This window comes from Molothrus aeneus, chromosome 25 (assembly GCF_037042795.1).
Source record: "Molothrus aeneus isolate 106 chromosome 25, BPBGC_Maene_1.0, whole genome shotgun sequence".
Lineage (NCBI taxonomy): Eukaryota > Metazoa > Chordata > Aves > Passeriformes > Icteridae > Molothrus > Molothrus aeneus.
Genome location: NC_089670.1, coordinates 3,033,037 through 3,059,688, shown reverse-complemented (window position 1 = coordinate 3,059,688; position 26,652 = coordinate 3,033,037). Strand labels below are relative to the sequence as shown.

Here is a 26,652-nt window from a genome sequence, read left to right as displayed (position 1 = left end):
ATCCCCCAGCCTGGAGCAATGGAAACCATGGCTGTGACCATCAGTGAATACAGCAAAGTTAGTCACTTTTATTTAAAAGAAATAACATATTACAAATAAGTGTGCAAAACAATTCCTGTGGTTAAATACGCATAAAAGCAACATGCAACCTTGACATCAACATGGTAAGTTAGTCCTTAGTAGGTTACATGACACTAAAAGGGACTTGTCAAAGTTAGAGTTTGCAACTGAAGTCACAGAGTGTCAGGGCTGAAGCATCTGTGAAATTAGCTTTGAGAAGAGCAAGACCTCCCTGCCCCAGGGTTTAGTGCCACAGATGCCAAACTTGGGGCTATCTCAGGTTCTGGGTTAGGAGCTTGTGCCTTAGGGCAGCAGGAAATAGGGTAACAATTTTTGGGGAAGAGTGTACAAGTCAGTGGGTTCAGTCTAACCTACCTGTCCCTGGGCCAGCAGCAATAGTATACGACAGCTCAGAGGGAAAGAAAAAGACAAGTTTGCAAGTTTAAAGCCATTGCAGACATGGAACTCCCTGCCACCTTGCTCAGTTCTTGTGCTGGCCATGCTGCAGCAGTTGGGCAGCGGTTTCAGAGCTGTCACACCAGTACCCACTGTTGGATCATGAAAGGAATCAGCTCTACAACTCCAGGAGCCCTGGCTGCTCACACAGGAGAGGGGAGCTGGGGCAGCCCTTGCCCAAAGGTGCCTGCAGCTGCTTCACTGAGTTTGGCACCTTGGACAAGCAATGCTGATCCCTCACCTGAAGCAGCACTGGCAGGGCCACACCACCACCACCCCCCAGCCCTGGGCACCAGGTCAGAGGACAAGCAGGACCTGATCTGGAGGTGTCCCTTGCTCCACACTTGTCACCACCTCTGTTCCCTCAGCTGTGCCAGGGGAGGGAGGAGCAAGCATGACCCAGAGTGTTCCCCTCTCCCAGCCACGCAGTGGAAGTAAAGCAAAGCCTAAAATCTTCTGGTTTCACATCCCTTTTCCTAAATCCAGCTGAAGGTGTGGACAGCCCCTGCAGAGCTCTCCCTGTGGCAGGCACTCTTGTTGGAGCTACAGTCATGTCACAGTTTAGACTAAAGAGAAACCCAATAGGCACAAGCTTGTTGAAAGCCACATCTTGAAAACTTGAGTTGGTGACAGTAACCCAAAGAGATTTTAATGATGAATACTTGCAGAAATGAGAACAAACATATGTAGTCCACTACTTCAGAGCTGCTTGTGATCATGTTGAGCCAGGCTTCTCCATGAGCTGTGCTGAACTTCTGGCTCAGTGCTGGACACTCAGATCTGTCCCTCAAAGGCCAGGGTGGCTGAGGCAGTGCTTTGAGCCGGGCACTGCCCTCCCTCAGTCAGAGCTTGTCGTCTGTCATTTCTAGGAACTGAGCGTACACATCCCTTGAGCATTCCCCTTTTTGGTTGAATAAGAACTTGTAGTAGCTGCCATCTGCACATATTGCTGCAACACAAACAAGCAGGGTCAGGGGGCTGTGCCAGGGGTGCTTTGCTCCAGCATCAGCTGCCCTTCAGACTCACAGAGGTGTTCTGGAGGGACCCATGGGCCATCAGCCCTGCCAGCCCCGTGCTGTGCCAGCCCCGTGCCTCCCCCCTGGGCAGTGGGAGCAGCCAGAGCTCTTGGATGACAGGGACACAGCCCTGTCTCAGCAGAGCATTCCCTCCCTCCAAGCCAGCAGAGTTCAAAGCCACACCCTGGGGATGCCTCCAGCACTCACCTATGACAGCATTTGGCTCTGTTCCAAAGGCACAAATGCACGGAGAGCCTGAGGGAACCTGGAATTTGGAAAAACTCCATTTGGAACTGAAGTATTTGGGGAGAAAGGTGGCAGAGGCCAAACTGAAAGAGAAAACAAAACAAAGACATGAACAGGTTGGTAAGGTGTTGACTAGAGTGGATTCAGAGCTGCACTGAACAAAGTGCAGGTTTCACTTGATTTTTTTACTGAATCAGATAACCTGAGTAATTTCCCCTCACAGGAAGGGAGACACTACAGCTACCTTGCTGGCTTTAAGTGACTGCAAAATCTGCCAGGAAGATTGATTTTTAGTAGAGGAAGGATTCCACAACATATGCTCATCCTAAGGTCCACTAAAACCTACACTGACCCTCTACTGAAATGGTACAGCCCTGCAAAGGACAGCAGGAACTTGGCAATTCCCAGAGATTACAGAATCTGCAGCTTCATGCCAGCCCAGCAGACAGATCTTTCCACCTTCAGCAGGGTGGAGATTTTGCTACTGAGTGACATTGCCAGTGTTTTTTAAATGCAATTCAAAGCTCAAGGACCCCCCCCCCCCACTTCAGAATGGCTCCATCCCTACCTTGACTGCTTATTTCTTTTGGGGTCTTCTGCAGCAAAAACGTGGACTGTGCCATGGTCACTGGAGACGCAGATGAGGGAAGCATCCTGGTTGAAGTTAATACTGCAGAGAACACAGAGAGCTGCAGGATTGCTGCTGGGACAGACCCACAGCCCTGGCACAGACAGTTCAGGAGGAGCAGGGGCAGCCCCAAGGCAGGGCTGCTTTGGCATGAGCAGCTCCAGAACAGGCCCTGCAGTGGCAGCAGCAGCAGCCCTGACATGGACACCTTGTGTGGGTCACTGTGACACTGCTGGAAGGAAATGCACCAGCTCTGGGCAGAATGTGCAGCTGCTGCCCCACAGTGGGGCTCAGCACAGCAATGGGAGATTCCTGGGGAATGGGCAGAGGGTTTCCCTGCTCCTGGGACAGTCACACCTGGGCCCTGGGTGCTCCCCTGCACAGCAGATGTGGGGACAAAGCCCCCCTTGCCCCCAAGCTCCCCCCAGTTCCCCTGAGCAGCGTTTCAGTGCATCAGGGCACTCCCTGGGTGTCAGTGGGAAGTTCAGCATCCCCCAGTTCCCAGCTGGGCTGAGCAGAGTCACGGCCTGGCACCAGCCCCAGCTCTGTCCCTGGTCCTGCAGCCTGTGCAGGCCTCAGAGAGCTCCCAGCTCCTGCCTTCTCCTCCCAGCAGTGAGCCCAGAGTGAGATGCAGAGGCAGCCAGGGTACCAGAGCCATCCTGTGCTGCCTGAGCACAGCCAGAGCCACAGATGGCACAGAAGCAGCTGAACATACCAGTAAATGTTGGCTGCTTGTGATCCTCGACGTAGCTCCTGGATTAAATGCCCTGATGAAGTATCAAATATTCTTATGAGGGTCCCCTTGGAAAGGAATCAAGCATTGTATTAGGAAAGGCACAAGACTGTCTTTACATCTGTGAATGCACCCTAAAATTCTGTCTGAGCAGCATGCCCCTGCACCCACTGCTGGGGTTTTATTCTTGGTAGATTTGCAAACCTCTCCTAATTTTGGGGAAGAACAGTAGTTTCCCCACACACCACCACCACCACAATGTTCTAATGCCTCAGGGTCCAATCTTGTCACTCAGTGCCTCAGGAAGTCTCTTTTAGTTCAGTTCTAAGGCACTGCTGCAGCCCTGGCCCTGATTTGCAGACCCTGGCTGGTGCAGAGGGTGCCCAGGGTCTGGGGGTCCCTTCTGCCATGCTCCCCTCAGTACCACTGCATTTTTCATTGCTGCTGTGCAATTCTTTCCCACTAAGTAGAACAAAGCTGTGGCTGGTCTTGTCTTGAAACTGCTCCAGCTGACATAACTCAGAAGAATCAGTTACCACACACTCCTGATCTGTATTGATCCAAATCTGAGCACCCTCCAGTCAGGTACAGAACCCTGCACTGGGAAACTGCTTCAGCTGGAGTCAGCCAGGCTGAGAGCAGAGCTGCAGAACCAGCCAGGGGATCTCAGATAAAGTGATCAACAAATCAGTGCTGCTTTCCTCTGATGAAGACTGGGCTGTGCATCACCACCTGCAGCTCCTGGGACACACCTGGTTAACAGAGGCAGCTCACCAGGAAATAACTACCCAGCAGAGAAAGACTTGGTAAACATAGTTTAGTTTTGATTTAAGAGACAGGTTTGAGATGTTTGCTGACTGGGCTCAGACTCCTAGTTCAGTTGGAAAATAAAAGCTGCTTGAACTTCTTCTCTATGCAAAACAAGGAATGTTTAATACAAATGCAGCAGATAATGGCTCTATTTAGCAATGGAGCTGGCAGCTTTTAGAACTCTGTTTAGGAGACATGCAATCATTAAGCTTGAGAGAGACTTGGGATACATTTTCTTTTTTTAAACTGTTTGAGTGACAGGCTGGGCAGTAGAAACTATGTGAAACAGAGACTCCTTGGATTAATTTGGCTTGTCCTTAAGAAACTGATTTCAGCTGAGTGGAAGAAGGCAGCAAGAGCTGTGCTCAGGGAGATGGGTCCATCTGCCTGACATTCCCTGGGGAGAACAAATGTCCTGGCAGCTCTCTCTGTGGTTCCCAGGGAGAAGCCCAGCACAGGGGATCTGCACTGCACCCTAACTTCATGTTCTTGTCAGGCTCCTGCCTCCTCAGCCCCATGGAACACTGGGCTTTCTGTGGCCCTTTCTGGGTGAGGGGGGCAGCCCATCCTGTCCTGCTCTGTAAAAGGGGCTGAGCCAGAGCAGAACAGAGCCTGCCAGTACAACTGAACTATTTACAAGTATTTCTGTAGCCACTGGGTCTGGAGTGAATTTAAGCAGAAAATAATAAAGGTGAAGAATGCAAATAAGCTCCCCCCCACTGCTTTCTTTTTTGAAAATTAACAGTATCTGTTGAAGAACACATCAAAGACATGAACTACTTGGGCAAGTTGTGTTCAAATGTCACTGAAGAATCACTGCTACAGCCAGCTGAAACAAATACTACCTCAGGCACAGCCCTTGGCTGTTGGCTGTTTGGGCACCCCAGAGGAGCAGAGAAGATAAGAAGGACTGAGAGTGCACAGTTCAGTGGCAGATTTTCCCAGCAGGTATTTCTCTGTCTTTCCTCCAAAGGATGTGACTTGCTATTTTATCTCACTACACTAGAACACACAGTGAGTCAGAGGCAGGGAACATCATTCTTACTTTTTCTGATGCTGTTGCAATTCTTGTTCCCTGCAGGTTTAAAGCAATACAGCTCAAGACTCCTTCATGAGCTGGGATGTCCACAGGAGGCTTCTCCGTGTTAGCCAGATCCACGATCTGCACGTGCCCAGTGTGTGTTCCAGGAAATGCAAGGAGAGAATTATTACTATTTGGACAAAGGACACAGAGACCTGAAAGACAAAACAAAAACAAACAATTGCATCATTTCCATATCCTAATCAACTTTTCAAATGTAAGTTTCTAAAATATAATTCTGAGTAAATCAGAATCTCATTTTAATGGCTAGTGCCATTACATTAATTGCTAGTCCCAAAACATCACCTGTCCATGAGTGCAGAGCACAGTTAAGCAGAGGAGCAGCTTTATAATTTTATAATTTGTGTAATTTTAACTTGCTCTCATCAGTTTATTTCAATGTAACCCAGCTGTGGTTATCCAGAATCTGGGGGGTTTTGCAGATCAGCCCAGTCAGTCCATTACATCACAGCTATTTTAAGAAGAAGTTAAAAGGTCTCCTTAGCAGCTCAGAAAGGGTAAGAGTTTATCAGGGATGACATCTGAGCTTCTGCTCCATCAGTAAAACCATGATCAATTTGTGTTTGAGCTTGGCTCTTACAGCACTGGCACCCTTTTCTCTGTGAATGTTTTGTGGGCCATTTAAGGTAAATCACACCAATCCCAGGTGTTCTGTGGGTGCCAAGTGAATTCCTGAAACCTCAGTGCAAGAAAAAACCTCCTCCTCCTCCTCCTGCATGCCCTGCCTGTCAGTCAGTCAGGCTGCTGGAGCTCTGTCCAGGCTGGGACTCCATGGCAGCAATTCCATGTTTGCTGCAGGCAGGCATGAAAACCCTCAGAGATGGGGATTCCAACCCTGTACAACGTGGTGGAGAAAACACCTCCTGACATCTGAGCTGATCCTCCCCACCAACCCAGCCCTGCCTGCAGCCCTTGTTCCACCTGCAGCACTATCAAGAAGTGTTTGCTCCAACCCTCCTGACACTCCTCCCAGCCCCTGCCAGCCCTGCAGAGTCCTTCAGCAGCTCCTGCTGCCATCACTGAGTGAGCCCAAAGCCCTCCCTGGGCTCAACATCAGCCACAGCCAGGCCCTGCTATTTAAAAAGAACAGTATCAGTTTGCTCATTGGGCTCTTTTTACCAGGAGAGAAGAGTTTGCTCAACACCTCCAGCTCTATTAGGAAAGAGAATGATGCACTTTACTGGAATTTGTGTTTATAATTAACCTTCCACTAAAAATACAGGTTCTTTACAGAAGAAAGCTCTTCAGAAATCACATCTATAACATGAGCACAGGAAACAGCTTTTCTGGGCCAAGTATTTATAAATTCTAATAACCATTCTATAAACACAAAGCATCTCCAAAGGACACGACTGCAGTGCAGTAAGTGTTTCATGACTTCTAAAGAACTGACTGAGGCAGCTGAAGAGAAATGGCATGTCAGGAACACAATGAACTTGCTTCCATTCCCCAGCCCACAAGTACAACCAACCTTTAGGGTTGTAGCAGGTTTCAAAGACGTGCAGCTGGTGGGGATTGTGTGTGAAGGTGAAAACTTTAATCATCGAGTCCAAGACAACCACAATTCTGAAACAGACCAGAAGTTCCCGTGACTCGGGTGGATAAAACAGGAACACAAACATTCATTCAGACCTGCAAAGGCTTTCAACTGATTCAACAGCCACATTCTCCTGCCCTCCCCCACAAGAGACTCCCAGCCTTGCAGCAGCCACGCAAGATAAGCCTGCAAAGCACTTTTATCCAGCCCCTCCACCCACGCATACACAGACTCCAGCTGTTCACAGCTGCTCTTGCTCCAGGGATCTGCTGGAATTTTCTCCACTCCCCTCCATACCTAGAAAACCAGCAGGAGCCACAGGAGAATATTTCCCTACATTAGGGGACCAGGAATTCTTGAGGTTTTTCACCAAGGCTTCACATAGCAGTATACTTAAACTGTGGCCTGTTTACACCCAGTACCCCACCCCAAGAGCCTGTTTCACCTGCTGCTTTTCCAGCAGGACCCTTTTCTTTGTACAAGCAGCTGGGAGTGAGTAGGAGCACAGAGCCAAGCTGGACCCCTCTGCTGTACCCACCTGTCTCTTCGCAGCTTCACTGCTTTGACTTCTGTGGAAAACTCGATCTCAATGACAGTCTTCTTCTTCAGGTCATCCCAGATCATGACTACAAGAGTGCAGAGATTGCATCAGACCATCGAGGCATATTCAGAGATCCACAGCTCCCTTGTAACAACTTGCAGCTCCCCACAGTCTGATCAAGAGGTTCACCCAATGGTTAAGCAGCTGCATCCTGCTAACCAAAGGCATTGGGGCACCCCCTCACTCACACTGTAACTTGTGCAGGCAGGAGCTGGTCAACTCCTGACAAAAAACACATATCATTCTAAGGAAAAGCAGCTTTTTTTTTTGTTTGCTCTGAGAATTATGGAAGAACTAATGCAGCAGTTGAAGAGTGGTACATTTTCCTACAAAGCTTGCCAGGCAGGGAGCTTCCTGCTCCTTGCAGAGCTCACTGTGAGAAGGTCAGCAGGCCTTGGAGAGCAGCCCCTGCAGGTCCCAGCCTGTTAGCACTGCACCAGCAGTGATGCAACTCACTGCACCATGGTGACTTCAACCTGCAGCAGCAGCATCCCCTTCACCTGACCTTCAGGGCAGCAGCTCAGGGCCCTGGCTGTGGGAGCTCTCTGCCTTTGCAGCGTGCACCCCTCCAGCTCACCTTTGTTGGGTGGGTACTTCGGCTTCTTTCCTCCACCTACTAGGGCTAAATAGTTGCAACGAAACAACATTTCCACATGGCCAACACCACCTTCTAGAAACTCTGCAAGACAAATATTTCATTTGAAAGTGTCAGAACTGGTTAAACTGCCATCTAATTTTTACCACTGTTACAAGAAAAGCTTGTGTTATCCAGCACATTTCTCAGGCACCTGAGAAGAAGAGCATCTTCCTCCCCTGGCTGCCCTTAAAAACCAGAGAATGAGGATTCCTTGAAGGTTCTTCATACTGGAGCAGTGAAGCCCTGGATTTCATACAAGCCCTTGTGGTTTCTTCAACAGCACTTCTGAGTGCTGTGTTTCCTTCCTGAACAGTTGTACTTGAACACTACCCCTTTCTGCACCAGATCCTCCTCCCGGCTCCATTAAAGCAGGACAGCACATTCTGCTAGGAGGTTTTACTTACTGTGACAAAAAGCTCTGCAGTATTTACAAGGGATAACCTGAAACAACTTAAGAATGTGTAATGTGTTCTGAATCTGTGTTAGAACACTGAGTCATTGCCTGGATGGGAATTTCTTGGAACTCCTGGATGTAAGACAGACAAGCTGGGGCTGCAGCAAGATTTGGTTTCATGCTGGGTTACAGAGAAAATCAAATGGACAAGCTCCAGCTGGGAGTGTCTTGGGCAGGTTTAAACCCACAGGAACAATGAACAGGATCTCTGTGTGCCTACACAGCCAGTTCAGTGAGAGCTCTCAGAATCCACAGGGAAAAGGCAATCTGACTCATAAGGAACTTTTCACCACAGGAGTCCTGGAAGCATCTCCATCCAGAGCTACTGGCAGGGAGAGTTTTCACAAGGAATCTACAGCATCTCAGGCTAATCCTGACTCTTTGAGCACACTGTCACAAGTGATAGTCCCAAGGCATGTTGCTTATGGAAGAATTTACTGTTAAGAGCAGAAAATAGTTTGTCAGCTTTGGCCATGTGAACAGTGACTAAAATCCTTACAGTGGTAGCAAGTGAAAATGTGCCTGATTTTGTAGGAATTGCTAGTTTAAGTACATTTTTCCTCTTATTAAATCCCTTTTCTCACCACAGGCTGAAAGTGCTGGGAAACCTGTTTAGCAGCTCGCTTCCTATATTTAGGGTAGAATGACATGGCTCAGTTTCAGTTGCCCATGTTTTGACTCAGTTTTGTTTGCTTTCTGATAAAAAGCTCCACTGTTAACACAGCTCATCTACTGACTTCTGTTAAGACACAGGAGCAGCTTTACCACATTAAGATCCTCCCAAATTTTTAAAGCATTCATAGAAGGTAAATATTTAGAGCATTAGAGGTCTGACCTCTCTCAGTGCTCTTGCAGACAGTACTCTTGAGCATGAGAAATGTTACACTGAGATCTTCAGGAAAAAGCCTGGGGTCTCACTGCCACACTGGATCATCCAGATCAGCACACAAGAACAGAACAACTTCTGATGGCTGCAGGGAGCCACTCCTCCTGCTCATAAACACCAGGAAATGCCTCTCCTACTCAGGCTGCAAACATTAGCAACAGCAAACACAACTCTGCCAGAAACCGAGACAAATTCCTCATCAGCCAAGTGTGCAAATTAACAGCATGGAGACTTTTGACCAGGCAATGGCACAAGTGAGAGTCCCTGTGGGAGCAGCAGGAGCTGCCTCTCCTGAGGCTTTATTCAAAGCCTTCCAGGGGTGGAAGAGTGAAAGCTGAGCAAGAATCAGTCAGGAAAAAGTGAGAAGGCTGAGCTTCCAACACAGAGCAGCGTGGGGTAATAAGTGAGTGTTTTACCTTGTTTCTCTTTCTCTTTGAGTGGATCTGCATTATAAACTCGGAATCCATTTTCCATTCCACATGCAAAGCATCCTGTGGTAAAAAGCACATATATACACACATATATAGTAATTGCCAGGTACACTCAAGAAGGAAGCAAGAGCCAGAGGGTGAGGAAAGCATTGCTCAACGACTGCATGGTTACACTCAAGCTGAAGAGCACTCACAGGCTCTGTTAGTGATGGCAAGTGAAAATCTTCCAGAGAAGTTGTCCTCTATGCTGGCCTGGTGGAAATGTCTTGATATTGGTTTTAGGCAGGTAAGAAAACAATAGAAGGAAAAGAAACCAATTCCCAACCCACCTGGATCCTGTGCCATGCACTAGAGTGCAGGAAACCAGCATCTTAATGTTTATGGTCCAACAGTTATGAAGTGAGCTCCCTCCTTTCTTAATAGATCCAAATTCACCTCATGGTTACGACTCTGCTGTGGATGTTTCTAGAGCACAGTGCTCATCAAACAGCTTTTCCAGCTGTGCTAACAAGGGTGACTGCTGTACCTGTCAATAACTATAAGCCAATAGCTGAAGTCTAACCCAGGACACAAGCAGAAGGCAGATTAAAACTCTCTGGAAAATAATTGTAGTTACTTTTTCATAGCATGTGCTTCTTTAGTGGAATCCATTAAGCTGGCAGTCCCTTGTCCTGCTCCTTGCCCTGCTAACAGGTGAACACAGGCACTGGTACAAAGCAATGCCACTGTGAAATCAGAGCAAGGCCAAGTCACCAAGAAGCTGCTGTCACTGGCAGCAGCCTGATGGCAGGTTGGCTGTTCACAATATGCATGTACTGTACCAAAAATCCAGTTACAGATCTCTGAGGTACTGGAGCATAAGTTCCAGTTACTCTGGTTCTATTATTATGTACTGCAATGATTTGAACCCCACAAATAAAAGCTGAGGAGCTCTGTCTAAACACAACCCTTCCCCAAACTTGATACTCCAACAATCACAGGGTGTGTGGGGGAAGAAAACAAAACAAAAAAACCCTATGCCCTTAACCTGAAAAACTCCCAGATACAATTTCACCCTGTGCAAGAAACTGTAATAAATTAAGTGCACAAAGTTCTTGTTTACACAGATAAACACACACACACTCACAAAGTAGATAATGTGAATGTAATAATTTTAGCGGGATTAGCAACCATATTGCAATAGGCTTTGATATGAGCCCTGCTGACTTTCTCTCCTCCCCCCTCAGCATTGATTTGCGCTGGCTGCTGGGTCTGTAAGAGCTGCAGTGATCTCCCAGCCCTGGGACAGCCAGGGAGCAAACTGCACTGGAACCCTTCCCCTCTACACAAGCACTGCTGTACAGGAGAGAACTGCACTGGAACCCTTCCCCTCTACACAAAGCACTGGAAACCTTCCCCTCTACACAAAGCATGGCTCTACAGGAGAGAACTGCACTGGAACCCTTTCCCTCTACACAAAGCACTGGAAACCTTCCCCTCTACACAAGCACTGCTCTACAGGAGAGAACTGCACTGGAAACCTTCCCTTCTACACAAAGCACTGGAAACCTTCCCCTCTACACAAAGCACTGGAAACCTTCCCCTCTACACAAAGCATGGCTCTACAGGAGAGAACTGCACTGGAACCCTTCCCTTCTACACAAAGCACTGGAACCCTTCCCCTCTACACAAAGCACTGGAAACCTTCCCTTCTACATAAGCACTGCTGTACAGGAGCAAACTGCACTGGAAACCTTCCCCTCTACACAAGCACTGCTGTACAGGAGAGAACTGCACTGGAAACCTTCCCTTCTACACAAAGCACTGGAAACCTTCCCCTCTACACAAGCACTGGAACCCTTCCCCTCTACACAAGCACTGCTCTACAGGACAGAACTGCACTGGAAACCTTCCCCTCTACACAAAGCACTGGAAACCTTCCCCTCTACACAAAGCACTGCTCTACAGGACAGAACTGATCTGTTCCTCACACCTGATCCATATAATTATTTTCCAGCAACAGTTTTCTACTCCCATCCTGTATTTCCAGGAAAGTCAAAGGGAAGGGATGCTGAAGCTGTTCCCAGTAAGGAAGTGCTGTAAGGTTTGAGTTGTGCTGATCCCAGAAGCTCCTAAGAACCCAAATGCAGCATTCCTGATGCAATCAAACACACACTTTACACCTCCTGCAGCACCACTACAGCTTTCTGCAGGGCCAACCTCATGAGTAAGACGTGGGCTGCTTTAATGCCTTGGGAATATCCACATTTTTAACTGAAGACAGCACAGCAGAACGTGGGGATGTGAGTAACAGTGAAATTCCCCATGTGGTCGATCACTACCCACAGAGATATGAAGCTCTCAGGCACGGCATCCCTGAGTCAAACAAGAGAAGAAAACCCTACAGGAAGATTCCTGCTTCAGTCATAGGAACAGCTTTGAAGCTTGGTGATCCCCACCTGACTGATTTCTGTTCCACTGGAATCACAAATTTGATGGCTTGTAAGCCTTCCATGTGAGAGCTGAAAGGGGCTGACAGTGGAGGGGACACTTCCTTCGGTTCACTTCCTTCCACAAGAAGTGCACCTCTCTTTTCCAGAGGGGACAGATGAGCTGAAAAGCCACTGACAAAAGATAACTCAGATACTTTTTTAAAAAAATGTAATGATTACAGAGTAATTGCCTTGACCCCTAGTTGTGCTTGTTCCTACAGTAAATAAGCTTTTTGCCACCAGTGCCAGTGAGACCAGAGTGAGTTTTGCTCCTCCAACTCTGCAGAAAAAGGCAGGGTTAAATGAATGACCAGCCTTTAGAAGGGGACACGTTGGCCCAGAGAAACCTGCAGGCTCTGGGCTGTGAGGTCCCACAGGGGCAGTAGTGGAGCACAGGGAAGTGACCACGTCCAGCACACTTTGTGCCACGGTGGTTTTCCTTGGCACCATAAATGCTGTGTAAAGCCAAGAGCACAGGACCCTACCAACACTGTGGGGCCCTACATAGCATCCCAGCCCACTGGAGAAGAGTAAATACATAAGTCAAGGGTTTCCACACCAAAACAAACCCACACCTCAGTTTTCAAAGCAGCTTTAGGCTGCAACAGTGACAAAAGAGAAATCTGTCAGCAATTTACAGGTATGGCCATTTATTACGATGTTTTGTGTCTTCATTTCTGAAAAACACTTTATTGTCCTTCTCTAAGCATTAGAAAAGGATCTGAAATCAGGAGCTTACAGTCTTGAAATAAGGAAGATAAAATCAGAATATTCTGACTTCAACCAAATGACAACTTCCATTTCCTTGTGTTACACTGTTTGTTTTTTAATTTAAAGCCTAAAAGTAACAAAGACACCTGATAGAAAACCAGCATCACTCCAGTCAGAGCGAAGGAGGCCCATGGCAGAACAACCACAGCTGCTTTATCCTTGCCAGTCAGGGAGACTCAGCCCCAGAGAGACTTCTTAGATGGTTCCTCCTGTTCTCCCATCCCTGTGGGATTGGCCAGTCTTAAATTACTAAGAAATTAGGTTATTGTGGCAGTACATGCAGACACCCACACTTGTGAGCTCCAGCACTCCAGTGACTCACACTCTATTCCTGGCAAAGCAAGAAGGAAGCAGGGAACTTCCCCTCCCCTCTGCTCTCCCTCAGGTGGCCAAACATCACCTGCCCTTCAGCACTTTACAGGAGCCCTAAACTCATAAAGGTCACTGAGTTACTGCAGTGCAGCGTCATCATTCCTCACAGCAGCAGCTCCAGGAGCTGCCAAACAGAAGCCAATTGTGTTTTTTCTTGTTTTCTGTCATCACTCAATTGCCTGGCCAGGTGAGGTGGATGGGACATGAATACTGCCAGCTCACAGATTGCCAAGACAAATTCCTTAAGGCGCTTTGGAGGTGATATCATTTGAAAAAGGAGGATGTCTTGCATTTATTGCTATGGAATTAAGGGAGCCTTCATAACAAACAAATTTTACACTTAAATGATGATCTAAAGGCATTTTGCAATAAAAGAGAAACTTTTCTTCTTACACAGCTCTACAGGCCAAGCACCAAATATCACTGCTCCATTACAGACCCTGCAGATCTGAAATTAAGCTCATGCTCAAAAATCTTTTTTCATCTCTGTTCGAGAGGCAAGATGAAAATAAGTGCAGAGAAACAAACTGTTCTATTCTTTTCAAGTCTATGGGATAGGAGGAAGAGAGTTGCCAAGATGCTCTCACCTCATTACCTCCTTCATGTGCTATTGCCAAGATGTCATCAGAGACCTTTGACTAAAATCAACAGAATAATTCGTGTTTACACACGACTTCAACAGCGTCAGCAACAGGTACATGAGCTGCAGTCTACAATGACAGAGGCTGCCAGAGTGTCTTAAGCAAGAATATTATTTGTTAAGGCAAAAGGATGTTACAAAATGATGAGCTTCTACTCCTTATTCCACAAAAACGACACTTACTCATAAGACTGGTGCTATTTTTGTCTTGCCAAAGCAGGATGAGGAACATGCACCCTGTTTCTGAAGCAGGCCTTCCCCTCTAACAAAGGGAAAAGATAAGCCAAGGATGCACAGGGGCTGCTCTATCAGTGCTTGCCTGCCAGTATGATTAGTATGTTAAGCACAGTTTTTAAAACACAAACCAGGTAAAAAGAAGGAAGAAAGCAGTTACACCACTCATTTTGAATGTGGAGTACTTAGACTGAGAAAGGGCTGAACTGTGAGCAGCTCCCAAGGAAGCCCCTGAAGCCCAGGCTCTGAGAGCCTGCCGGAGCCACACACGGGGAGCAGCCAAGCGCAGCGAGCCCCAACAAGCCTGGGCCTGGTCCTGTTCCTTCTCCGCTCACCCACCCCCCATTCAACTCTCCTGACTTGAAGCGCTGGGCACAGCCACGACCGCACAGCGCTGAACAACGGGAGAGCCGCTAAACCCTCCCGCTGCCAGCGGCCTTCCCGGCTCCTTCCAGCACTGCAGCCGCCACCCCTCGGGCATCCCCAGGGCAGCAGCGGCCCCGGGACGCGAGCGGGACCCCGCAGGGATGGCTCGGGAGCCGCGGCAGCCCCGGGCCCAGCCCAGCCCGGCCCCGGCTCCGCACCGCCGCCCCTCCGCGGCACCACCCGGCTCCCCGGGCCCGCAGCCTCACCGTGGTCCTGGTTGAAGCCGGCGTAGAGCAGCCCGTTACCGTGCGGGTTGGCCGGGAGCAGGTTCATGGCTCCGGCTCGGCCCCTTCGCCCCCGCCCCTCACACCATGGCGGCGCCCGCCCGCCTCAGCCCCGCCGCGGGAGCCCGAACCGAGCCGGGCCGAGTTAAGCCCGCCCGAGTCGGGCCCAGTCCAGCGAGCCCGCCGGAGCCGAGCCGGACCGAGCCCGGCCGGGCCGAGCTGAGCCGAACCCGCCCGAGCCGGGCTGAGCGGAGCCGAGTCCGGCCGAGTCCCGCCGGGCCGAGGCGGACAGGCCGGCCGCTGCTTCCGCCTGCCAGGCACCGCTGCCGAGCGCAGAGCCCATCCAGCCCCCGGCGGGAGGAGCGCCGAGTAGTCGAGCGCCGCGGGAATGGCGGCGGGAGCGCCGGGAATGGACCGGGAGTGACCGGGGCTGAGCGCCGGGAATGGACCGGGAGTCACCGGGGCTGAGCGCCGGGAGTGACTGAGACTGACTGCCCGGACCGACCGGGACAAACCAGGACTGACTGCCGGGCCGGAGGGCAGGATGGGTGGCCCGGGCCCCTCCCAGCTCCAAAGGACTGCTTGGTAAAAGCTTTCACATCAAACTACTGAAAACTCAGGAGCTGCGGTTGGAACGCGCTAAAATAGGGATTCCCTGACTTGACAAAACCCCAAACCAACCCCCAAACCCTACCACCAACAGCACAGATACGTCCTGAAAATGTGGAAGTTCTCGGGACCCAAGGTCCTGAGCACCCTAACTGGACTGAAATAGTGATTTTACTTCGAGCACGATGATGGACCCTTCCCAGCCGGATTATTCCATGCCTGCATGGTGAGCTGGAGCCCAGGCTGTGTGCTCACACCAACAGCAGCTATTCCCCATCCCTCCTGTGCGTTCACCTCCTTTCCCGTGCTCTCTCTGTGCCTTCCGCTGCTGTCGCGTCTCGGATTTGTCACCAGCTCTGCTGGGAGGTGACCGCAGATTTTCGGTGCAGCCCCGGAGCTCTGCACAGACCAGCTGCTGTGGTATTCTTTGGGTACTCATATATACATATAAAATAGAATAATCACATTGCTTCTTTATGAGATTTTGTTTCCTCAGGCAGCCAAGAGACTGGGTATATGAAATACCAAACCCTTTGCTTTTTTTTAAAGCTTCTCCTGCCCAACAAGGGCCCCAGGCTTTACATAATCCGTGTGGGATTGCTGCAGGAGCCGGGAGTGCTGCTCCAGCCTGTCCTTACCTTGTGTTTATCGTGGCTGGCAGGAGGAACAGAGACCTGGCCTTGGGGACGGACACACATCCGCGGAGATGCTCCCTGCAGCCAGGCATTCCTCCTGCATATCACACAAAGGGACCAGGCTGCTCACTGGGGAGGCCAAGGGTATAATTTGGAAGAAATGAACCCACGCAGCCGTTGTGTGCATGGCACAGAATTGCTCATGCTACACCCGCACTGGGCGGGCAAATATTAAAGTCTGGGTGTCTCCGATGGAGGTTTAGCCCCGCGGAGCTGCAGGGAGCTGCAGTTTGAGCACCCCGCCAGCTCCATCGCAGCGTTCCCCGGAGCTCCCCCGGCACGCTCAGCCCGGCGGGCGGAGCCTGCTCGTACCCGGGGCCAGAGCCCGCAGGAATTCCTTCCACCGCACGGGGTTTGCGGGTTGGGCTTTCCCTGAGAGCAGACTCGTTCTGATGGCCCTTCCCTTTAAACTCATGCACGATTGCTCCAGGTACGGCACTGCTCTGGCACTTTCCTGCCGGAATTTTTACACTCCCAGTGCTGGTCCAGGAGGAACATCACAGCCAACACAGTGGGGACGCTGATATGAAACTGGGATGAAGCTGCACCAAAGGATTGTTATTACTGAGGAGGAGGAGTCACACAATCCCTTCACACATGAAAGACTTGGCCTGAGTTATTCTTCCACGTTTCAGGTAACAATTTTGTAGACAGATATTGTATCAGAAGCCTTACATGAAACTTAAAGGCTGAGTTCACATTCCTGGTATCTAGTTCAGGTATATTGTTCTTCAAATTCTTCTAAAGAAAGATAAAGCTAACCTTCCCCAGTTAAAGAAACCATTTCTAAAAATCAGAAGAAATTATTTATTTTCCAGAAACACTCTATTTATTTATTTTTGAAATCATGTTCTTCAAGTCGTGTTTCTTTTACCACAGTGTCTGTGGCATTTTTGTCCTAGAACTTTCTCATAGAGTGGTATGAAATGAAATTTATTCTTTTTTACAGGAAAGTATTTAACCCACTAATTAATTCCCCAAAGTATTAAAAAACATACAAAACCATTTATCAAATTAATTACATACACTAAACCTTGCCGTGCATGGGCATAATAATTATAGATCCATTTTTAGCTTAGTGAAGTTTGTCCTTAAAAGTTACTGAGGGAACTTCACAAGGAATCCAAATGCACAATTGTAGCATTACAGAATTTATCACACTATTGGTACAATTTAACAATCATAAATACATTGTTAAGTATATTTAATACATTTTATTTTACTGAACACATTTTAATTGTGTTTAATATATATTCATTGTGTTTAATGCATTTTAGGTACCTCTGCCTGAATATGCAGACCCATAACTCATTTTTATATTTTTAATTGTTTGCAAAAAATACAGGATTTTCTTTTATTTTTATTAGTAATTCGCAGATTTCATGGACTTAAGAGTTGAATCTAATGGTATTTATCCCCTGTATAAAACCACACAAAATAGTTTGGAAACCAATGGTGTTGTGCACATCAAAAACAAAAACACACAGTATGAAAACCCAGCAGCAGAATGTCATGTCCTTTCAGTGGCATTGGATGTGTCATTCATCCCAAAACACCATTTCTGTGGTAAGCAAGCTCTAAAATAAGACTTCACGTTCTAATTTTTGTCAGTGTGGTACTTACATGGAGCGTGCACTGCATTAAACAGGAACCCCTGTGTTCGAGTCTGGAGGGCCACGGAGCGCTTGTGCGGAGAGGGGAACAGTGTCAGACTCCCGTCACACCGGGAACTGGCCCCTCACAGCACCTGGAACAGCCCCTCATAACAGCCCCTCATAACACCGGGAACAGCCCCTCATAACACCAGGAACACCATCCCCTCACAGCACCTGGAACAGCCCCTCATAACACCGGGAACAGCCCCTCATAACACCGGGAACACCATCCCCTCACAGTGGAAACAGCCCCTCATAACAGCCACTCATAAGACCGGGAACAGCATCCTCTCACACTGGGAACAGCAAATGAATACTCACACCAGTAGCACCTGTTCCTATTACACCGGGAACTGCCCCACCTCACACTGGGAACACCCTCCCCTCACACCGGGAACAACCCTCCATCACTGCAGGAACTGTTCCCTCACACCGGGAACAGCCTCCCCTCACACCGGGAACAGCCCTCCATCACTACAGGAACTGTTCCCTCACGCCGGGAACAGCCCTCCATCACTGCAGGAACTGTTCCCTCACACCGGGAACAGCCCTCCATCACTGCAGGAACTGTTCCCTCACACCGGGAACAGCCTCCCCTCACACCGAGCCCCGTGGGTGCCGCTCCGCCGCGCTGTGCCCGCAGGTCCCGTCCCGCAGCCCGGCTGGGATCTCCCCGTCCCCACGGCACTGTCCCGCACCGCAGGAATTCCCGCAGGGATCCCCGCCTGGCTCATCCTCCTCCCCGCACCCCACCGGCCGATTAGCGGATTTAATCACATCCCTTTGGGCTGAAGCTTTGGGTTTCACACCAAATGCCCCCGATACAGCGCCTGTGGCCATTCCTGGGGCTGCCTTCAGCTTCCCTCTAGTGGATCGGCCTAAAACCGCTCTTCGCAGGCGATCCCGAGCTTTAGAGCGGCTCCAAACTACAAATACCAGCAGCTCCAGCAGCGCTGAGAGGCCCCAGGACCCACCTCTCCTAGAATTAGTCTCTCCAGTTTATTGCAGCAAATATTTATAAAGAATTTTATTTTTCATGTATAGCTATAAAAGCAAAGCATTTTGAGACATTCTCTCTAGCTGAGCTATTTTTTTAGCTGTGCTCTTTAAATTTTTTTTCCTGTGGTGGGTGGCCCTTCCTACCTCATCGCAGAGTGACAGTGACAGAAGGACCCAGACCTTTAATCCTGTTTCGCAGCAGGTTTAGCAGCGGAGCGGCTGCAGCAGCCTGGAAATGAGCATGGAGAAGATCCTGAAGGCAGAGCTGAACACCAACCTCCTGAAGGCACTGGGGAGCTCTGGGGGAGGATGCATCAGCCAAGGCCAAACGTATGAGACAGACAGAGGACGGGTATTTGTGAAAATCAACCACAAGCCTCAGGTCAATGCCAGCAGATCTTATGATTGCATAGAGATAGCTCTATGATTGCATAGAGATGGCTTTTTATTTTAAAAGCAGCTGATCGTTAATAATACATAATTATTTCAGTTCTGAGTTTTCTTTTTAAAGCTGTGTCTATTTTATATCCAGAATTAATGTAGCACGTTTGGTTAGTGTGAAATGCAGTGTAATGCAATGTGATAACCCTCAACAGCAGGAATGAACTGGAATTCCTGTAAAAAGGAGGCCAAGCACAAAGCTGTTACTGTGGTACTTGGAGTTTGGAAAAGCCCAGAGCTGACTTTGCATTCACTGCATTCCTTTTCATGTTCCAGTTGGGAGTATTGATAATGGGAGGGCACAAACAGGGGCCAGTGCTAAAACTCACATATTATCTTTAAAGCTACAGAAATTTCAAACATCCCCATTGTTTTTGACATTTCTAAAAGTAAAACTCTTGCAGCTTCTCAAGCCAAACTCTTGACTTCTCTATTACTAAATGAATACTCAAATGCTTTTTCTAACACCACAGTGCATCAGAAATTTGCTTTATCCCTATCAAAATAATCCTAAACTGCTATGAAAACCAGCACCTTTGCTTCAAAAATGCAGAGCACACAGAGCTGAATATTTGTGCTGTCGTCTCCATCCAGTGGCCTATGGGGAAAGAAGAACCAATTTAAGGGCTCAATGTTACCTCATTTAGCAGTGGCCACATTATCCTCAGAGGTGCTGTTTCATCCAGGTAGTTTGGGGTCTTCATAAGCAGCTGGAAATCAGGGTGAAATGTGACATATCCTACAACCCTGGAATGAATTTAGGAAAAAAGAAAAAAGAGGTTAGGGTTAAGGCCTTTAAGTCTTCCTGTGTGGACTGAAGCCTTGCTGCAGCTCTCTCCTTTTACCAAGAGGAAATAACTCCTCGACACTTTGTCAAATGTACTCATTGTAGACACCCATAGTTTAGCCCAAGGATATTCTTATTCCTTAACAGGCTAGAAAAATGTTTGAAGGGGAAATGGCAAGTTTGGAAGCCATTCAGAAAACCAATATTGTGAGAGTGCCTCAGCCCATCAAAGTGATTGACCTGCCTGGAGGAGGAGCCATGTTTGCCATGGAGTACCTAAAGATGAAGCACCTCAACAAGTATGTCCATGCAGCTCTTTTTACTCTCTTTTGGGACACATTTTTTTAAATGTTTTACAGTCAGCCAGGAAACTACATGAGCAGAGTTGCATTATTGTCTCAGAGACAGAACTTCTCTCTCTTGAGATCTGTGTTTCTCTGGGTACATATTAAAAAATATATATGTGTGTATGTATCTGTATATGTGTGTACACACTCCTTGTCCATATTTTGCTTTTCCTGCACTAGAAATGGCTGTCACTGCTCATTTGTGTGCTGCTCCATGTGTGCTGAGATGCTGCTGCACTGAATTTAATCACAGCTGAATTTGGCTCATCGTTCTATCATGAGATTTTTCACTGGAGTTTCTTTTCCCTGCCCAACAGGTTTCTTTAACCTTACAGGCTGCTTAGGTCTTTGAAACCTCTGCTTCTCTCTGTAGAATCTTCCAGTATGATTTAAGCCATGATTAAGTTAAGATGAATCTGCATTTCATCTGTCAGCCAACCTGAACATGGAATTCAGGAGTCACGTGTTGCTGAAAACAGATTTTCAGGAGCACTGCTGTGTTCCAGGCCTCCATATGGGAACAGTGTCATTCCCATGGCTCTTCTGGCAGCTGCTTATCCAACCCACCTATTTTATTTGGGACAATAATGACAATTCCACAGCCTCCACAAACAGTTTATTCTAATCCATCCCACTGTTCCTAGAAAGGATTTTCCAGTGTCTAACCTTAGTCCTTCTGGTTGCAATTTTAAATCCATTGTTTTCCCCCCATTCTGGGAATTGAGAAGAAATTAGTTTCCGTCCTTGAAACTCCTGTTAAGATACCTGTGGAATATTTAACAGGGTTTTAGTTGTCTAAAACTAAACTAGATTCAATCCCTGCCTATGGCTTCTTTTCAGATTTACCTTTCAGCTGCTGTTCAGCTGATTTGGAAGGGTAAAGCCAACAGGAGATACCACATTCTGTTCTCTGCTGATAGTGGGGCTGATAAGGAGGAGCACACCATCCTCCTCCTCCCTTTCTGCTCCTGCTTATACTACCTTGTGCTCTCTTTACCTTTCTTGCAAGAGCATTTAGTGTGTTTGTTGTATTATCTGTGTCTTCAGAGCTCTTGTCATTTGGTCCCTGTTAGGTGCTTGTGAATATGATTAAGGTTCTATGTTTGCCAAAAATAGCCTTGGTCATATTTAATTGAGGTAGTTTTTTTCCATATAACATTTGTTCACTTGTTTCAGTTTGATTTTGGTTTATTTGGTCCTACAGGTACTCTTCAAAGCTGGGAGAGCAGATAGCAGAGCTTCATCTTCATAACCAGAAACTTGGAGAGAAGCTGAGAGCTGAGGGAAGCACAATTGGTAAAGCATTGATGTAATGTACTAAACCAAAAAGGAAGCAATTCCTTTGGCTGTGTGCAGCATTGCTTTCAACCTTCCTAAGTCAAACTGACAATTTGGACTCTGCTTCACTGTCATGCACTCTCTGAAAATGTTCTTGAGCTTACAGAAATCCCTGTTTTTCCTTGCTGTTGGTTGAGATAATTAACTGATTACAGAATATTATCCCTTAGTAAATGCAGAATTAAGCTCCCCTCTAAAGATGTTTGGGATGACATTTTTGAACTCAAATAAGTAGCAAAATATTAAAAAATTGTTGCTCCTCGAAGTGAATTAAAGAATAAATGAAAAGAAATCAGCTATATAAAGAATTATTTTTTGAGTTGCAACTGTTAAAATCTGAAGTGCCAGTCTGTATCTCTGTTGTTCCCATGACTTCAGAAGGGACTGGCTCTGACTCTTAGTGGTGGACAAATTATAATCCATTATTTTTGAGTGAAGGTCAAATTACTGGCAGGTCCCAAAAAATCTGTGAATCAAACCCAAGCTACATTTAATGGCAACATGTCCAAGTGCCAGAAGAGCAGATTGGGACTCTGTATTTGGGCTCCTTTCCTGAATGTCCAACTCCTTCATCCAAAGCAAACTCACTGACCATGGCTGACTATGCCTCATTTCCAGCATCTTCAAGTCCAAAAGATTTCTTTCCAGCTTTAGAAAGGATTGTGACCATGAAATAAGTGTAATTCATTGCTTAAAGTTATTTTTCCTGCCTTAAGCTTTGTGTTTGCAAATTTTACCATGTAAATACCTCAAATCCCCTAATATTTATTTTGTTCTGTAGGAAAAGGAGCTGGTCACTCTGAGGCCCAGTTTGTGGATAAGTTTGGATTCCACACAGCCACTTGCTGTGGTTACATCCCACAGGTATGGTCTGTCTGTTCCACAGCTGTGAAAGGCACTTGGAGAGGTCTGGAAACTCCTCATAGCTGAGCTTGCTCCATTTGTCTGCAGCTTTCTGACCACAGCTTTGCTCTCCCTGTTCCATCCATGTTCCCTGGTGCTGTCTGTGGCCAGCAGGCACAGTGGCTTGAGTGAGAATTTGGAATGAAGTGGTGGTTCTTTAGCTTGGTGATATTTAAAAAAATCAGTGTCCCTTCATAGACCATATCCTGGTTTTATTCACCCCTACTGTATGGATCTCTGCAGTGCTTTTGGAGAGGCTCATCATCTAACAGCTCATGAGACATTGGAAAGGGCTCTTGGAGAGAAAAGGGCTCTTGGAGATAATTCCACCATTTTCTGGCTCTGCTTGTGTCAGGATTTCATTCTACAACAACTGAATGAACCTTCAGTATCTCAAACTCTTTGCCATGTAGAGCTTTTCATCAAATTAGAAATGTGTTACTCAGTAAAAATGAATGAATATTTCTAGGTTTTCAAAAAGATTTGAAATAGGACATTGAACAACTGAAATTATCTCACTAGAAACTCTCTCTCTAAAATACATTAAAAAAAATGGGAATGAATGAAAATAGCCAGAATCTCAACTTATATTAAAGAGAGCCCCACCAAAATGTGGTGGAGAGGAGCAGTCCCAAAACAAAACATCTGATGTTGCTGTGCATTTGTCTCACTGGCATTGTCCAGGCCATTGTGTCAGCACTGAATGCTTTAACTGGATCTCTCTTATTACCACTGAATGAATGTGTGTTAAAATAATTGTGTGGGACCAAGCTGTGCTGTGTTTTCCAGGTGAATGAGTGGCAGAGTGACTGGCCATCCTTCTTCATCCGCCACCGGCTCCAGGCTCAGCTGGATCTCATTGAAAAGGATTATGGAGACAGAGAAGCCAGAGAGCTCTGGTCACAGCTAAAAGTATGAACTATGTTTTAAATCTGTTTTCTAGAACTTCAGAAAATGTGTTTCAGTGGGATTGTAAAGGTGTCTTATAAGGGATTTACCCAGCTTGGAACAAAGAGCAGGGTTCACAGTGGGTCCAGCCACACTGTCAGCTGAACAGAATTCCTGTTACTCTTTCAATTTTATAGATAGAGGAAAAAACCCCCTTGTAATTCAGAATTAACCTTTCTTTCTAAGAATACAGCTAGTAATAACAGTAATATGGCAATTCCTAAGAGCTTGGTGTTGTGAAGTGGGTGAAATTCTGCTGCCTGGACAGATTTGTACTTTACCTGGCCCAGGCTGAGGCTGGTTCAGGCCATGTTCCATGCAGCACTCAGGGAACACCAGGGATGTTCCCCCTCTCTTCTGTTCATTGGTCCAGGTGCTTACTGCAGTCCTTTTTGCCATTGGAACTTTTTAGTTTAAATGAAATTATTTTATATTTCTCATGACAGCCAACAGTATCCATGTCTAGAAACAATACATCAGTACCAGGTACTGATACCAGACTGTGAATTAAATGCTTTGCTGAGCTCTGTCAAGAACAATCCAGAACATTTATCACTGGCTTGTTCTTGTTGACATCAATGTCCATGAGGGCTGAACACAGGCAGCATTTGGCCACCCCAGGCTCTAACATGCTACAGTACTTTATTTTATTTATTATTTTCTTCAAAACTCTTTAATTGTGCATGTCTGTTTATGCTTTTTTCAGCCAAAGATTCCTGAAATGTTCTGTGATGTGGAAATTGTTCCTGCTCTCCTGCACGGGGACCTGTGGGCAGGGAACGTGGCTGAGGACGACTCTGGGCCGATTATATTTGACCCTGCCTGCTTCTATGGCCACTCAGAATTTGAGCTGGCCATTGCTGGGATGTTTGGGGGCTTCAGCAGCTCTTTTTTCTCTGCCTATCACAGTAAAATACCCAAGGCTCCAGGGTTTGAGAAACGGAACAAGTTGTATCAGCTCTTTAATTACATCAACCACTGGAACCATTTTGGGACAGGGTACAGGGGCTCTACCCTAAACATGATGAGGAAACTTCTCAAGTAACCAGGTACATTTGAGAAATTGTGACACAGCCCCCTAGGAATGAGCAGCCCCTGCTCATCCCCAGTACCACAAACTCAGAATTGGTGGTAAAACACCCAATATGGGGAAGGTTTAATGCACTTTGAGCCTCACTAACTAAAAGCAATTGTGTAATCTTTAACTTGGGCACTGGTTTCCCTGCACAGATTCCTCCCTGCTGGAGGAAAGGGCTGCACTGTTTGGCAAGGCTGCAGTGGCCTGGAAAGCAGCACAGGCAGCCTGCCCTTGCTCCTCTCTCACCTCTGTGCTCTGCTCCCACAGCTGGTCCTCAGCAGCATCTCCCCAGTCCTGCTGCTGCTCCAGCTGCACTTGGTTATGGAGAGCTGCACTTGTGGGACACTGCTGCTGCAAGCAAGTTCTTGTGTCTGCCCCTGTTAGTTCTGCTTTAGTTTTCTGTCTGTTCCCAGCCCTTTCCCCATGAATGTTTCCATGGTCTTCTGTTTCCCTTTCCTTTCCTTTTGCTTGTCAAATGTCCTAATCCAAAATTTCAGTCAGATTCTGTGAATCTGAAAACATTCTCTGTTGAATTTAATGAGCAGACAAGGCCCTTTGGCTGCATTTGGCAAACAGATGTAATTAATAATATTTCTAATATTTATTTTAATTTAATGTAATTTACTCACTTTCATTTTTCCCTTCCTAGAAGAACTGAAATTCCAGTGGTATTTTCTGGAAGGATGTGTAGTTCCTTGGTAATTAACTGTACAGTCAGAAGTAGGTTATTACCACTCAAAGTTGATAACAGGATTTAATCATTTTACTGTCATATTTCAGTGTGTTGTACTACAATAATTTTAATATTTAAATAATTTTGTGAAAACACAGCAAAATGTGGGAGGGAGGTGGCTGGGTGAGAGGAAGCACCTGTGGCTGCTGGGTTGGTTGGTGCTTGATGTATTTTCAGTTTTAGAAAACGAGTGCAGTGGGCAAAGCTGGTCTGTTGTGCCACCACTGGGTTATGGAAGGAACAGTGTCAAATCTGGTGGATTTCTAAGGGGTTTCATTGTTCCTTACTGCTTTATTTTTACAGAAAACACAGGCAGTGGGAATTTGGGGAGAAAAGTGTTCAGTAAAGATACTGGTGCACAATCTGAGCTAGGGTACATCAGTGACTCTGGAGGATTTTAATGGAAGTAGCAAGGAGATTAAAAGTAAGTGCAGTCCCACAAATATGAATTAGAAGATTTGGGTGAGAATGACCTGAGAATTCAGACTTCAGATGGTTGGCATGACTAATACTAAAGTATTATATTCAAAATTGCTCAGTATATTTAGACTTTTCTTAACTTTAAATGGTTGTGCTATAAAGATTTAATTAAGTTTAAAATTTGATGTTGTAATTGGTTTAAAACAATGCACTTTGCTCTCTGTAAATATGATACAAATAGTGAAAAAGTTTTGCTTCCTTTGAATCAGGGGTTGGTTATAAAACTTAACAGAACTAAAAGAGTGGGAAAGAACTAAAACAGTGGAAAAGTGGAACTAAAACAGTGGAACAGTAAAGTTTGGGATTGTAGCTGATGGCTGGGAGATCTAGGTCTGAGCAAAGTGCATGTGCACTGGTGTTTATGGATGTGAACAAACCAACCTGTATCACACTGGGAACTACTTGTGAACTTAAATTTCTTCTCAAATAAAACACTTGCCCTGCAGAAGCCCTGTTCAGTGTACATCTGGTTTGTGACAGTGGTTTAATGGAATGAATTTGAGCCTGAAAATAAAATATTTGGGTGTGGATGGAGCTGCTGGATAGCAGGAAAGAGCAACTCAGCTGCTGTGACATCCTTGAATTTCCTGTACAATCAGTGGGGCTGTAGGGCTCCAGTGTTGTTTCCAGAACTGTGTGAGGTTTGGATGATGTGTGGTGATATTAACCATGCAATGCAGGGTCTGCTGTGGGTTGGGTGAGGAATGGAGCTCATGGATACCAGCTCCATCCAGCTGTCTCCCACACGCCTTGTGTGCTTGTCCCCATCCTTGTCCTTTGCCCCTGGGGTCCCTGTGCCCAGGTCCCCATCCCTGTTCCCTTACCTGAGGGTCCCTATCTCCATCCTCACCCAGTGCTTGGGTGCCCATGCCCGTGTCCCCATCCTTGTCCCATCACCAGGACC

The 26,652-nt window shown here is 47.0% G+C and overlaps 2 protein-coding genes across 4 annotated transcripts; one reads left to right on the top strand and one right to left on the bottom strand.

Annotated features, from left to right (window-relative positions):
* Nucleotides 1–44: 44 nt before the first annotated feature.
* Nucleotides 45–16,074, bottom strand: WDR45B (WD repeat domain 45B). Of its 2 annotated transcripts, none has more exons than XM_066565675.1 (10): nucleotides 15,983–16,074; nucleotides 9,583–9,657; nucleotides 7,767–7,868; nucleotides 7,127–7,214; nucleotides 6,523–6,617; nucleotides 4,995–5,185; nucleotides 3,122–3,207; nucleotides 2,347–2,448; nucleotides 1,740–1,861; nucleotides 45–1,465 (listed from the first exon to the last, which is right to left on the bottom strand). In XM_066565675.1, the coding sequence occupies exons 2-10, from the start codon at nucleotides 9,638–9,640 to the stop codon at nucleotides 1,359–1,361; spliced, it is 951 nt and encodes a 316-aa protein (XP_066421772.1). In that variant the 5' UTR covers nucleotides 9,641–9,657; nucleotides 15,983–16,074; the 3' UTR covers nucleotides 45–1,358. The 2 variants fall into 2 exon arrangements, with proteins under 2 accessions (XP_066421772.1, XP_066421771.1); XM_066565674.1 differs by lacking the exon at nucleotides 15,983–16,074 and adding an exon at nucleotides 14,718–14,982.
* Nucleotides 15,877–26,196, top strand: FN3K (fructosamine 3 kinase). 2 transcript variants are annotated; one of them, XM_066565677.1, is made up of 7 exons: nucleotides 15,877–16,674; nucleotides 18,896–19,075; nucleotides 20,069–20,220; nucleotides 21,473–21,564; nucleotides 22,388–22,470; nucleotides 23,299–23,421; nucleotides 24,164–26,196. In XM_066565677.1, the coding sequence occupies exons 2-7, from the start codon at nucleotides 18,929–18,931 to the stop codon at nucleotides 24,500–24,502; spliced, it is 936 nt and encodes a 311-aa protein (XP_066421774.1). In that variant the 5' UTR covers nucleotides 15,877–16,674; nucleotides 18,896–18,928; the 3' UTR covers nucleotides 24,503–26,196. The 2 variants fall into 2 exon arrangements, with proteins under 2 accessions (XP_066421774.1, XP_066421773.1); XM_066565676.1 differs by lacking the exon at nucleotides 15,877–16,674 and having other exon boundaries at nucleotides 18,859–19,075.
* Nucleotides 26,197–26,652: the final 456 nt, after the last annotated feature.

Bases quoted from the DNA above. Each gene is read 5' to 3' on its own strand.
- WDR45B (XM_066565674.1), bottom strand. From the start codon at position 14,784: ATGAACCTGCTCCCGGCCAACCCGCACGGTAACGGGCTGCTCTACGCC. The intron at 7,215-7,766 runs GTGAGCTGGAGG...GCACTCTTGTAG, and splicing joins GAAGTACCCACCCAACAAAG to TCATGATCTGGGATGACCTG. The intron at 1,466-1,739 runs GTGAGTGCTGGA...TTTGTGTTGCAG, and splicing joins AGAGCCAAATGCTGTCATAG to CAATATGTGCAGATGGCAGC.
- FN3K (XM_066565677.1), top strand. From the start codon at position 18,929: ATGAGCATGGAGAAGATCCTGAAGGCAGAGCTGAACACCAACCTCCTG. The intron at 19,076-20,068 runs GTCAATGCCAGC...ATTCCTTAACAG, and splicing joins AAATCAACCACAAGCCTCAG to GCTAGAAAAATGTTTGAAGG. The intron at 20,221-21,472 runs GTATGTCCATGC...TTGGTCCTACAG, and splicing joins AAGATGAAGCACCTCAACAA to GTACTCTTCAAAGCTGGGAG.